The 13,378-nt window shown below is 42.5% G+C and overlaps 1 protein-coding gene across 2 annotated transcripts in view; it reads left to right on the top strand.

Moving 5' to 3' along the window:
• PTCH1 (patched 1) overlaps positions 1 to 9,951 on the top strand; it is a 157,164-nt gene extending 147,213 nt beyond the window's left edge. For both annotated transcript variants that reach the window (XM_033928140.1, XM_033928131.1), the window contains exons 23-24: positions 1,312 to 1,834; positions 9,158 to 9,951. In XM_033928140.1, the coding sequence (XP_033784031.1) occupies positions 1,312 to 1,833 (522 nt within the window). In that variant the 3' untranslated portion in view covers position 1,834; positions 9,158 to 9,951. The remainder of the gene's footprint in view (positions 1 to 1,311; positions 1,835 to 9,157) is intronic.
• Positions 9,952 to 13,378: the final 3,427 nt, after the last annotated feature.

Below are 13,378 nucleotides of genomic sequence, written 5' to 3'. Positions count from 1 at the left end.
CCCTTATATATACATAGAGAGAGAGAGAGTGCCTCCTCGGTATGTAGATCTTGTTCATAAATATTCATTGTGGGTATACTGAAAAACTGGCTGCCTGGGGTTTCCTCAGAATATGTTTTGTGAACCCTTGGTCTGGTCAAATGTCTTGTGTGGGAATTGCTGCACCAAACATTTGTGAGTCATTTTTATAAAGCATTTTCTGCATATAAGCATATTTTGCATTTGCAAAAAGGGCTTTTAGAAAGTTGCACAACCAGATGGGGTGGAATAGGTAGATGTGAATTGCTTGTTTATTCTTTCCAAAAATACTAGGACTAGGGGGCACACAATGAAGCTACTAAGTAGTAAATTTAAAACAAATTAGAGAAAATGTTTCCTCATTCAACATGCAACTAAATTCTGAAATTTGTTCCTAGAGAATGTGGTAAAAACAGTTAGCTTAGCAGGGTTTAAAAAAGGTTTAGATAATTTCCTAAAACAAAAATCCATAAACTGTTATTAAGATGGACTTGGGAAAATCACTGCTTATTTCTAGGATAAGCAACATAAAATCTGTTTTACTCTTTTGGGGTCTTCCCAGTCATTTGTGACCTGGATTGGCCACTGTTGGAAATAGGATGCTGGGCTAGTCTGTCCCAGTAAGGCAACTCTTATGGTCTTAGGTATGTGCATATAATTAAGCATGCCAGCTAGATGGCATGCACTTGTACAAACAGAACACACAGGCATTCACAGGGGAGAAATGCAGTGTATGCACACACAATCTGTGACTGTACATGTGTTTGTAACTAATAGGGGATCGTCTTAGGCGGTCATTTTAGGCATCGTTAAGTGGAGGAATGGCCTGGTGGTTAGTGCAGCAGGCTTTGGATTCAAACCCACACTGCTTCTTGTGACCCTGGGTAAGTCACTTAATCTCCCCGTTGCCCCAGGAACATTAGATAGGTTGTGAGCTCACTGGGACAGACAGGGAAAAATGCTTGAGCACCCGAATAAATTCTTGTAATCCATTCTGAGCTCCCCTGTGAGAACGGTATAGAAAATTGAATAAAGACACACTTTCTCCATAATGTTCTTTGTGATCTTGGGAAAGTTGACTTAAACTTTCCATTCCCCAGGTACAAAGCTTAGATTGTGATCCCACTAGGGACAGAGAAAGTACCTACATATAATGTGTATAGCACTGCATATCTCTAGTAGCACTATAGAAATGATTAGTAGTGGTAGAGTTTGTTTTATAGAGGCGCCTCCTTTACCTTTGTAAGTGCAAGATCGACACCCTGCTTATAAAGTATCCCTTTTTGTTTTCAGGTGCTACAGCCAGATACCAGACCCAAACCGTCGAGCCCCAGGTATCAGCCCAGCCAGGAGGTGGGATTACAGCGGCAGCATAGCAGGCAGCCCAAGCGGGAGCCAAGGGAAGGGCCGCACCCACCGCCTTACAGACCGCGCAAGGACGCTTTTGAAATGTCTACTGAAGAGCACAGCGGACCTAGTGCTAGGGACCGTTCGGGGCAAAAGTTCCATTCTCAGAACTTTCGAAACCCGTCATTCACTGCCACGGGCGCGCCGAGGCCAGCGTACTGCCAGCCCATCACTACTGTGACTGCCTCCGCTTCAGTTACTGTTGCGGTACACCCTTCCGTGCACAGCCATAACTTGCGCGGAGGATTTCCGTCCTACGAGGGGTACCACGAAACAAACTGCGGAGCTTTTCAGGACCCCCATGTGCCTTTTGGCGTTCACTGTGAGCAAAGGAACTCTAAAGTAGAAGTAATAGAACTGCAAGATGTTGAATGTGAAGAAAGGACTTGTGGGAACAGTTTGGATTAAGGTAACTTTCTGTGCTTTGACTTGATGTGTTTTGGGAAGTGCGTCACTTTGACAGTGGTGGAGTTTTGCTTTGCAGCAGCACAATTCATGCTGGTAAGATAGCTTTACAAGGAAATATAATTAGGGTTTTTTTAAATTTTTTTATTCACCCCTATATGTGGCTGCAAATAAGATACCTTTTTTCCACAATGTGCATACTTTTTACTTGAATTTTTGTGAAAGTGGGGTGGGGTAAGGAAGTAGAGGCAATGGTTTAGCCTTTTCAAAACTAAGACACTTTGAGGGTAATATTCAGCCTGCAGCAGTAAATGGCTTTTAAGCTGCTCACAGCCGCAGGCTGAACTAATTCTGGATATTCAAAGCCCCAGGACATTTGTGGCTCCTGAAATTAAATATCTAGGTATGTACACTGATCCAGAAGTTAACAAACACTGGCTGATATTCTGAGTGGTGCTTAATGGCTCTCCAGACTGTTAGGGAACTGCTAATTAACATGATATTCAGGTGCCGCAGAATATTAGCCGCTGGCTCGCTCGGTAGGATTTAACCAGGCAAGATTCTCTGCAGTTTTGCCTGTCCACTTCCTACAATCTAATCTTGAGCTATCTAGTGGTTCATATACCCACTACTTAGGATAAATAGGTAAGAGAGTTGTTCTAATTCTGCCTCCTCTTTTTTAAAGAAAGGAGGTGTCCTGAAAACAAAAACATATGATTTTTTCCCTTTAGTTTCCTAGTGGGAAACCGTCCTAATGAGAGAATCTCTTTTGGCTGTTTACCACCTCCACACACCCCATCCCCACCCCTCAACAAAATAACTTTAGAATTGTTTATCCAACTTCATTCACGTTTCTACCACAGAGTGACACCCAGTGGGAGTTTGGTTTTTTTTCTGACACCCTACCACCACCTATGAATTTCCTGTGCCTATGTTGCCCCTAATATAGACAATCTTTGCCTCCTACAAATAGATTTATTTGGTGCAGTAAAATAATGAAATCTCAGGTAGGTCATAGCATATTGCAGTGTCATTGAATTTTTAAAGCTGCTCTGCCACTGGTTAGTTGCCACCTTGTTTCCAATAAGGGGGAAAAAGCGGAACACACAAATAGATCTTGTGCATATTTGTTGGGGAAATCCTGAAAGGCTGACTAGGTTGCAGACTTCGAGGACTCGACACAAGTAGAGCTTGAAGAGATGTATCAACTGGGACTGTTGCTTTATTAATAGCTTGAAGTCTACAACCCAGTCTGGTGAGATCTATTTGCCTACAATGGAAGCAGAACACACAAATAGATCTTGTGCATATTCGTTGGGGAAATCCTGAAAGCCTAACTAGGTTGCAGACTTCGATGACTTGACACAAGTAGAGCTTGAAGAGGTGTATCAACTGGGACTATTACTATATTAATAGCTTGAAAAACAGATGAACTGACTACACAGCCAGTGTTTCTGCATCTAAGTGCCGTCCTCAAGAATCTACAAATAAACATAAAATTGTTTAAATACAAATTCTTAAAAGACATGAATACAGACCACTAATCTACATATCAAACAATTAAAAATGAAACAAGTAGTAAAAACTGTTAAATAAAAATATACATAGAGGTTCTCCTTCCTGCTACATAGTACTGTAAAATCTTTAGGGGTAATTTTGTATTTTTTTTTTCTCTGCAACTAAACTCTAGCTTTAACTACAGGAAAAGGGCTCCGACACTCATAGAATTCCTACGAGTGTCGGAGCAATGTCTGAGCATTTAGTGCGCCGGGCCGTGGTAGAAACCTCTACAGCAGCCTAGTAAAGGTGTGTGTGTGTGTGTGGGGGGGGGGTTAAAAAAATCTGCAGGCTGTATGAAAATACATTTATAACCACAGTCTGAATAGTAACGAAACTTCTAAACAGAAAAGTTCTTACTCAAAAAGGCAAAATGTGAATGTTCTCGGTGCAGATTTTCCCAGCAGTACACTAAAAAGAGCACCACGGCTAAGGTTTCTGGCTTTCAGTGATTTCTTTTTATTTCAGTGGCAAGGGTCATTCAGAGCTGCAGGCAGTGCCGACTTCTTGCAGCAAAGCAGAGGCGCTCGTAATTGTCGTTCCAAATGTCTGCAGTTGGTGTTGCCTGCAAATCTCTCTAATTCCATAGGTTGCCAAGTGAAAATACATGAAATCCAAAAGCCTTAACCCTAAAGGCTGTAGGTCGCATCTCCCCTACACCTATACATGCTCGGACTCATATTTAGACCACAGGAGATTGCTGGCAATACCGGAAATTCAATGCTGGCGCCGTTTCCGGCCACCAGCATTGGATTTCTGGTCTCTTTTGGGCCAGCCAGGATGTAGTCGGCTCTGCCAGTATTCAGTGGGCTAGCTGGCTAAGCATCAATGGTCAAAGATATACCGCCCTTTTAGGCTGTTATCTTTGGCTGCTGAACTTAGCCGGTGAGCTGCTGAACATTGGTGGCGATTGGCTATGGTGTGTGATTAGTTGGTCACTGGCCAGTCTGTAGACCCGATTTATTCATCATGCAATAGTCGGATATCCCTTGCTGAATATTGGTGGATAGCTGGCTTTGTGCTATTTAAATGGCTGGGAGCCGTTCCCAGCTATCTAAATAATGCTGAATATCAGGCCCACAATCTTCCTCCTCCTTCAGCACTATCTGTTCCCTGTCAGATCATCCCCTTGTAACACTCTCTTCTACCCCAACTCTCCCCCTTCAATATTTTCTCTTAGCTCGCATCACCTCACCCCTCCTGCATTCACATCTTGTCACCTTCCTCACTTTGTCACAGTATAACGCATATGTTCTCTTGCCCAGTCTCGCTCAGCTTAAATCCTGTTGCACACATTCCCCCCCCCCCAATGTTGGCTGATCTCTCCTGGTTGAGGAGGAAGGACTGTGGCCTACTGGTTGGGTTGAGCTGCTGCCTCTGCACACAGAGGTTGCGAGATCAAATCCCGGTGCTGCTCCTGGGCAAAACACTTAGGCCTACATTCACTAAACTCACCACTGTTGGGCGATTCATGGCCAAGTCTTGCTGAGCAACCGATTCACAACAGCTTCAGCATGCAAATGATGTGATCGGATGCACACCCTACAGCGATCCCGTGGATTGCTGTAGAGCGATCGAAACGCATGCGCAGACCATCCTTGTTGGTTGTAGATGCGATTTGGGCATGTGCTAGCTCTTAGCACAAGCGAGGTCAAGGGGGGAGCGGCGGCTGCAGTTTAGCTGGCCCTATGAGTGAACATTAATAAGGAATCATTTCAATTTGGCCTAAGTGCAGCCAGATTATATGGAATAGAACACGCTTGCAGCCAGATTGTGGAACAGAACACGCTTTTAACCACGGGCTCGCACTACACTGCGCTTTTTGCAGAATATATGTGGATTTTCTGGGATTTCAGGGCAGCAAAGAGTAGGAGAGTCGGCAGGGATAAACTGGGATTTCAGGGCGGCAGAGAGAAGGAGAGTCGGCAGGGACAGAAGCGACTGATCCTCAGCAGTCGCTTTATTTAGGATCGGCAAGCCCAATCGGTGTTCCTTCTTCTGATTAGTGAATCGTTGCCTTCCTACTTATGCTTGCCAGTTCCCCTCATTTGCATGGGTGGATCGGATCGGGTGGGAGATTGATCAGCCAGAAGGTTAGTGAATCTGATCGGGGAATGCTCGCAAACTGGTCAGGACACGATCGGTGAGCTTAGTGAATCTAGCCCTTAATCCTCCAGTGCCCACCACTTTGGGCTAGATTCACTAAGCAAACCGATCGTGTACCGATCGGTTTGCGAGCCCTTTGTGACCAGATTTCCCTCCTGCAGTATTCATTAACCTGTTTTGCGATCCGATTCCGATCCACGCATGCAAATGAGGGTAACTGCGTGCAAAGTAGGCAGGGACGCAATTCACTAAACAGATTTGCCGATTCGACTGTGCTGGCCGATCAAACTAAAGAGCGACTGCTGAGGACCAGTCGCTGAAGCCCTTTCCGAGTGCCTTCTGCCGCCCTGCTCTCAGCCCTGTCAGCCCCGATCTCCTGCTTCCCTGATCTGCTTGGCTGCCCCAATTGTAGCTGCCCTGATCACCTGCCTGCCCCGACGCTGTCCTGATCGTTTGCGTGCCCCCAACTCTCCCACCCTTCCCTGCAGTGTAAGCCCGTGGTTTTAACCCGCAGGCTTTAAGCAGGTTAAAACCACAGGCTGTAAAAAAAATGTTTTTAAAAAGTGCCGAGCCGGAGATCCAGCGCATCTAAAGATGGTCTGCGCATGCGCGGGGATCGCTATAGAGCAATCCGTGCCGGCAGATGGGGGCATTCCTCCGAACGCCCCCATCTGCATATTGTACTTTGCTGAATTCGTCGGACCCACCCAGATCGGGCCCTTTGAATGTCAACTTTGAAATGCCAAAGCGACAAAAAGACAGTATACAATTCCACAATCCCTTTCCCTTACCAGCTGTTCTCCTCCCAGACAGGCGCACACCTTCTACCCCTCTACATCTCATTTATACTTCCACACACCTCCCTTCCCACATTCACCATCCTATCATTGTCTCCCCTAGCTAATCTCTTTCCATATGTCTCCTTACCCTCTGTCTTCAGTTCTCACCCCCTCCCCCCCCCACCACCTCACACATCTCCTACCTCTTGTCTTCTCCAGTTCACTGCCCTTTCATACATGTTCTGCTTCTCCACTGTTTCCTCTCCCATTTTTCTCTACTCCCTTGTTACTTAAGAACCATAAGCATTGCCATACTAGGACAGACTGAAGGTCCATCAAGCCCAGTATTCTGTTTTCAATAAGTACATGGCAAGATCCCAAAAGAGTACATCAGATTCTCTGCTTGCTTATCCCAGAAATAAGTAGTGGATTTTCCCATCTTAATAATTAGTGATTCCAAATCAAACCGTATGTTTCATTGAATTTATAAGTGAACAGAAACCAACTCAACTGTTACATGATACAGAAGTTAAGCATGAAGCCACTAAGTAGTAAATTTAAAACAAATTGGAAATAATATTGTTTTCACTCAATGTTTAATTCAACTCTGGAATCTGATGACAGAGAATGTGGTAGAAGCAGTTAGCTTAGTAGGGTTTAAAAAAAGGTTTGGATAAATTCCTAAAAGAAAACAAAAGTCCATAAGCCAATCTTTGCACACAATTGTGTGCGTGTATTTTCACTGAATGGATTAAAAGTAAGCAGATCTTTGTCCCAGGATAAAGTCTGAAAATTGTCCTTTATCTCTGTGCTTCCTTTTTATAACAAATATGGTTTATTGTAACCAAATGACAGGCCTGGCACCTAAGTTAATCATTGTGCAGAACGTTTGATTCCTCTAGCAGTTTTTCCTTAAAAAGGAACTAAAATTTGATGCTAAACCTTAGGGCACATCCCTGAGTAAGATTGTAAAATCTGCATTTGGGATCCAGGCAGGCTGAGGGAAAGGAAAAAAAACCCTTATCCTGATGAACCTGCACAGTAATTAGAACCTGAATAGGCAGATGGCAAACTTAGGGTAGACCTGTAAGTAAATCCCCCAATTCTATAAATGCATGCTATTTGTGTGTGCATAGCCCTGTAAAAGAAAATCGCTCCCAATCCAATATTTTTTTACTCTGTTGACTGGCCCTCAGTCCTGTTCATTTAAAAAGTTAAGTAGTAAATATTGTACTTAACTAGATGAGGATAACTGGCCACACAAACCCGGATGTTCAAAGTCAGTGTCCGGTCACGGCCTAGCATTGAATATCTAGGAATAACACTTGACAGTGGCTAAAAGTAAGTTGACTGCCGCCAACTGAATATTTATGCCTATATATTTGCACATCATCTAAATAGATTTTATCTGGATTCAAACTGAATACCACCACTGTGTTAAGAAATGTAGGCCTCAGTCCTGGAATGTCCCCAATCCCACCTGCTAAACAGATTAATTTTGGGCTTACCTTTCCAAAATTTGTGCATCTTGAGGCCTGTCATTTTAAAAGAAATGACACAGACACACCTTTTTTTAGAATGCCTGTGATCTTAAAATAAATGAAACTATCTAGGAATTTTTGACAAAATATTGTACCAAATATAATAGAGAATTTTAATCATAGTGGAAAACAGTGTATGTGTGCTGCAGAAAACCAGGGACTGACTCTTTTTTACTTAAAGGTGTCGCATTTACTTTGGAGATGGGGGAAAGCAGAAGAGATTGTAGTTGAAATGCTGTTAAGGTTTGGCAAGGCTTGTCATGTGAGTTGGGAAGGCGCAGGTCTTCAGAAGAAGCTGAACTCCAGTCTATAAGACAACTTTTTTAATCAATAGTTTTATGTGCAGCTGTTTTATTTTTAATTAAGATTTTAATGATTAAAAAAGTTGTTTTATATAGTTGTGTGCTGCAGGACTTTTTCCTCTCTTTTCAGTTTTGTATGATTATTTTTGAAAGAGGTGAATGGTATTACTGGAATATTCATTGTGGCCAACCTAAAAATCAAACCCATTTTTGTAGATCTCAGAGATGCAGTAGGCCTGATCGTAACACACACAGTTTTTAACGCACTGTGGAGGCCTTCGTTAGAGTTTGAAGATGTTTCTAAGTTGCAGGTTAGGTAATAGTACAGCTGTTAATGTAATTTAAAGAAGTTTTAAAGTTTGAAGATTTATTATTTTTATGTATGTTTTCTTTGTACACTTCTCCCTCCGAATTCGTGAAAGCTAGGGCCAGAGCCGGCCTGTGAAATATGGAAAATTCACGAATAACTTTTAGGGTGACTCTGACCCACCCTGCGTCCCGGACCTCCCCAGACCTTACCTGGTCTTCTAGCGGTGACGCGGGGTAAGAAAGAGCTTGTTCCTATGCTCCTGCCCCATGCAGAGCCATCAACAAAAATGGCTGCTGTGAGTTCCCGTTTTAGTCTCGTGAGACCATGGGAACTCACAGCAGTCATTTTTGATGACGGCTCTGCACGGGGCAGGAGCGTAGGAAGATCGCTCCTACCCCACGTCACTGCTAGACTTCAGGTAAGGTCTGGGGAGGTCAGGGACGCAGGGATGGATCAGAGGCAGCCTTTTAAAATTAAGAGGCAAAAAAATCATGAATAACCGAATTCGCGATACTAAACCTGTGAATTTGGAGGGAGAAGTGTACTCTGTTTAGCTGTAAATGGGTATAAGTGTGGAAAATAAATATGCAAAATATTTAGCAAAGTGCAGGCAGCCTTACACCAGTGTGCCTTTTCAATAAATCTGGATGCAGCTTAGGGGAGAGGCAGGGTTTGCTGTTTAAAGTGGAAAACCTGTAATTTGTGTCGTCTTTTTTTTTTTCTGCTCTTCAGGGATGCATAGGAAGGAACAAGCATAGAAGGCCAAAGATGGGAAACCCTTCTTTCCAGAACTTTGAAAAGAGCCTCTGGAAGTGGTGGGAGAGGGACATGCTGCATCAGGACAACAGTGTTCCTTATTACTGTAACCTATTTGTATTATTGTGTTCGATAAGTCTATAAATAATTTAAAAGGTGTACACATGTGTAATATACAGAGATGAACATTGTTTGTAAAATAGCAAAACTGTTAGAGGGGGGGATGGGAATTTGCACAGCTCCCGTGTAGAGTGTGGACAATGATGATTTGTGCTCGGGGCTTCATTTTACGACGTTCTGTGCCACAATTAAGCTTAACCTTAGTCCATAATTTCAGCATACCTTGCTGCTGCTTAAATATTGTATAATTTACTTGTATAATTCTATGCAAATATTGCTTATGTAATAGGAAATTGTGTGTTGTGTTTTGTAAATGTGTCTATTGGTTTTAAAATATTTTAAATTTGTATATCACAAGGCTGTGGTAGTATGAACTGTTACTGTTGACGTTCAAACACGCTATGCGTGAAACTTCTTATAATTATTTTATTTTATTTTTTTTTCTGTTGATGAGCAGATATGAAGAAAAACATGCTAAGTAGGTTTAGCTAACTGTGGTTTGTCCTGTTGTAAGTGTGTGTGGGTAGGGTTAGCAGACATCCAGGAAAACCCGGACGTGTCCTCTTTTTAGAGGACTGGGTGCCCAGACAGACTTTCCAAAACCCGGTCATTTGTCCGGGTTTTGGAAAGCCCCAACATCTCGGCCATGTCTGGAGGGCCTCCGAGAATGGGCGGATGATGTCACACGCAGCTGCACATGCTCGAAGGCCCTCCAGATGTGGCCCAGAGGTCGGGGGCAGAATGGGGAGGGGCCATGTGTCCAGGTTTCTCCATGGAAAAATCTGGTAACCCTATGTGTGGGTGGGTGGTGTTTTCTGATGTACTGTAATCCCTTTTTGCTGTATTGTGGCCCATAGTGCAGGGATCCCCAAATCCAGTCTGAACAACCCCAACCTAGTCTGGTTTTTGAGATTTCTACTATGAATTGTGAGATCTATTTGTGTGTACTGCCTCTGTCGTGCGCAAATCTCCCATCCATATTTGCTGTAGAAATGTCGAGAACCAGCCTAGGTTGCAGCACTCCGGGACCAAATTTGGGAACCTCTGCTTTAATGTATTTATTAACCCCTTGGTGCTGGGAGTTCTGGCTCCTCTCTCCACTGGGTGCTAGTGTAACAGCCGTAGAGCACTTAGACTGCTGTCAGCAAGGGTGGAGACAAAAACGTGTCTATAATACATGTCATTTCCGGTGTCAGGTCAAAAGCACACCGGGACAAAGGCGCAAGCAGACAACTGAGCGCAGCGTGGAGGCGCGCGCCGAAGAAAAAGACTGTTTTTAGGGGCTACGACAGGGGGTCTGGGGGGGAACCCCCCACTTTACTTTATACAGATCACGCCGCGTTGTGGGGGGTTTGGGGGGTTGTAACCCCCCACATTTTACTGAAAACTTAACTTTTTCCCTGTTTTTAGAGAAAAAGTTACGTTTTCACTAAAATGTGGGGGGTTACAACCCCCCACAACGCCGCCGCGATCTGTATTAAGTAAAGTGGGGGGGGGCTCCCCAACAAAACCCCCCGTCGCAGCCCCTAAAAACAGTCTTTTTCTTCGGCGCGCGCCTTCATCTTGCGCTCAGTTGTCGGCGCGCGCCTTTGTCTTCCGCGTTACTGTCTATGAACCTCATTTCCTCTCTTTTGAGGTAGGGAAACACCTGATCTAGGTCACCTCAACAGGCTAGGCCAGCTCACAGATTTGCCCGCCCCCACCCCCACCCCCACCCCCCACAGCCTTGGCTTTCTAATAATGCTGAATGTGGCTTACCATACCTGAAAATATAATTGTGCTGTAAGTTCCTTCTCCAGAGAGCTTACAGTAAACGAGAACTAGAGATGGTGCCATACCCAAAGTTACAAGATGTCAGGATTCGAACCTTGGACATGTTTTCCCCTTTCATAAAGAAATTGAAACTGCAAGCCCTTAAGAGTAGGAGCAATACCAGAACTGAACAAACCTGCTAGAGGTGACCATGGACAGGTGGCTGCTCTGCTTTTGAGGCCTGTAATGTCAAGATGCAGAGCAGGGTTTCAATCATTTAAAAAAATATCAGATTTTTGCACCCTCCGTTCACCCTTCCACCTACTTGCCAATGAATTGTAGTCACTCAGAATAAGAATAAAAATACCTTTGTGTTCACACTGCACATACTAAAGTCCTATTTGATTTCTTTTTGGCATTTGATATTTTATATTAAATTTACTTAAAGTTAGCACTTGCTTCTGAATATCAAGTGTTAAAATTCCAAGGAAGGAATAAATGGAGGGGGCTCCACCCTTATTCTGGATGTTTACATAAGCTACTGTTAGGAGTCCCATTAAGGGTTAAATTGATCATTGCCTCCTTTTTCAGCTCACTGTCACAACTAAGACAGCAGGCTCCAATTTAGCATGGACGTTACCTCAGACCTTCTTATAAAACAAATTTCTGCAACAAAAACTGTTTGGTACAAATTGGAAAACTGCCTTCTATACTGCAGTGTCGGCCCTCACGTACAGCATGTTTCTCGCTATACTACTTTGCGGCCTATCGGCGATTTGGTTCCAAAATTCCACTGTCAAAGCCCTTCTGCCTGCCAAGCAGCATTTTCAGAGATAACTACGACAAAATTATGAATTAGATGAATTTATTTAGATTTCCTGAGAGCTAGACCCTGGTTAAGAGCTGGGGAAGGCAGGTTCAAGGAATGAAATTAGGAACCACTTTTCTTGTTCTTTGTAGTTTAGTTTAGGGGTTTTTTTTTCTTAATATTCTAGCATGTTCCTCTTCCTCTAAAGCTTCTTCTCTCTAAAAAAAAAAAATCTCACTATTGTATGTACTGTCTGCAATTTCTGCACAAAGTAAGACACACTTTCTCCTATAGTCACATTGGCAGAGGGAGAACTCAGTGGCCGGCAACTGTTCTAGGTTTGTTTATTTTTTTTAATTTTTTTTTTTTTTTCCTTTTGGTGATATTTATATAATTTTTTTTGTTATCATAAGAATGTTTTTTTTTTTTTTCTTACGGTATTTGTCATGCCAGTTTATAACAAACAATGCAGGGAATTTTTTTTTTTTTATATTGGAAACACTATTACAGCTATGTTCTACCTTCTTAATGGAAATGTAATTGTATAGAGTGCTTACTAATGTTAAATAGGAAAGAGAGTATATAACATTTTACATTTTAAGAATTCATTGTAACTTTTTTTTTTTTTTTTTTTGTGAGGAGTTAAAAAAGGAAAAAAAATATTCAAATTGGGTCTCAATGTCTGCCGAAAGGGGGCAGGGAATGGGTTTGTGTCATTTCAATTACAAAGATAAAAGTATGCCATATAATTTATTTATATGAAAATTTATTTTTGTAGTGTACATAGTAGTCATCAAGTCTTCTGACAGAAGTATATTTTTAAAGAGTTTATATGTAATTGATACCATGTTGTTGAGATGTGAAACATGATTACAGTGCACACATTGTAAATGCCAGTGGAAAGGGAAAAAAATGTTTATAACAGTGTTGAGAGGTTAAAGAGAGTGAATATAATATCCATTCTGTTTGACAATGTTTTAGTTTCCATTTGTGATCTAGCATGGTTCTTGTTAAAACCTTGAAAAGTGGAAATTGTACAAACTCTCTAAATATTAATGTTCAAACACTGATAGAAATTCTAACATGAATAAAAAACTATTATAACTTATCGACTCGGTGTGTTTTTGGTGGTTTTGAGTATGGATAGGGATTGATTTTTGTTTTCATCAAATGAAATCGGACACACTTTTGCGTAAAATACACTTTCTCAGTTGGAGCATCTCTAATAATGTCCTTCACACTTGGAGCAAGAAGAGAGCGGATAGGGAGAGCTTTGAAAGTAGTTGAAGTAAAGTGGGGGACCCTATTTTCCTTCCCCTTACAGACTTGTTTAATCTCTGCTGGGCAATTCCAACCAAACAAAACTGTGGAGAAACAATGTTCTTGGGCCTTCTTTTATTCAGTAAATCCTTACTAAAAACGTTGTCCACATTTGTCATTAAAGGACCCAACACAGGCTGTGTTTCAGCCCTGAACACACCTTCCTCAGGGATCCAGGATGTTTAAAATGCAGCTCT

The sequence above is a fragment of the Geotrypetes seraphini genome, chromosome 1 (genome assembly GCF_902459505.1).
Source record: "Geotrypetes seraphini chromosome 1, aGeoSer1.1, whole genome shotgun sequence".
Lineage (NCBI taxonomy): Eukaryota > Metazoa > Chordata > Amphibia > Gymnophiona > Dermophiidae > Geotrypetes > Geotrypetes seraphini.
This window is presented reverse-complemented; position numbering and strand designations above follow the sequence as displayed.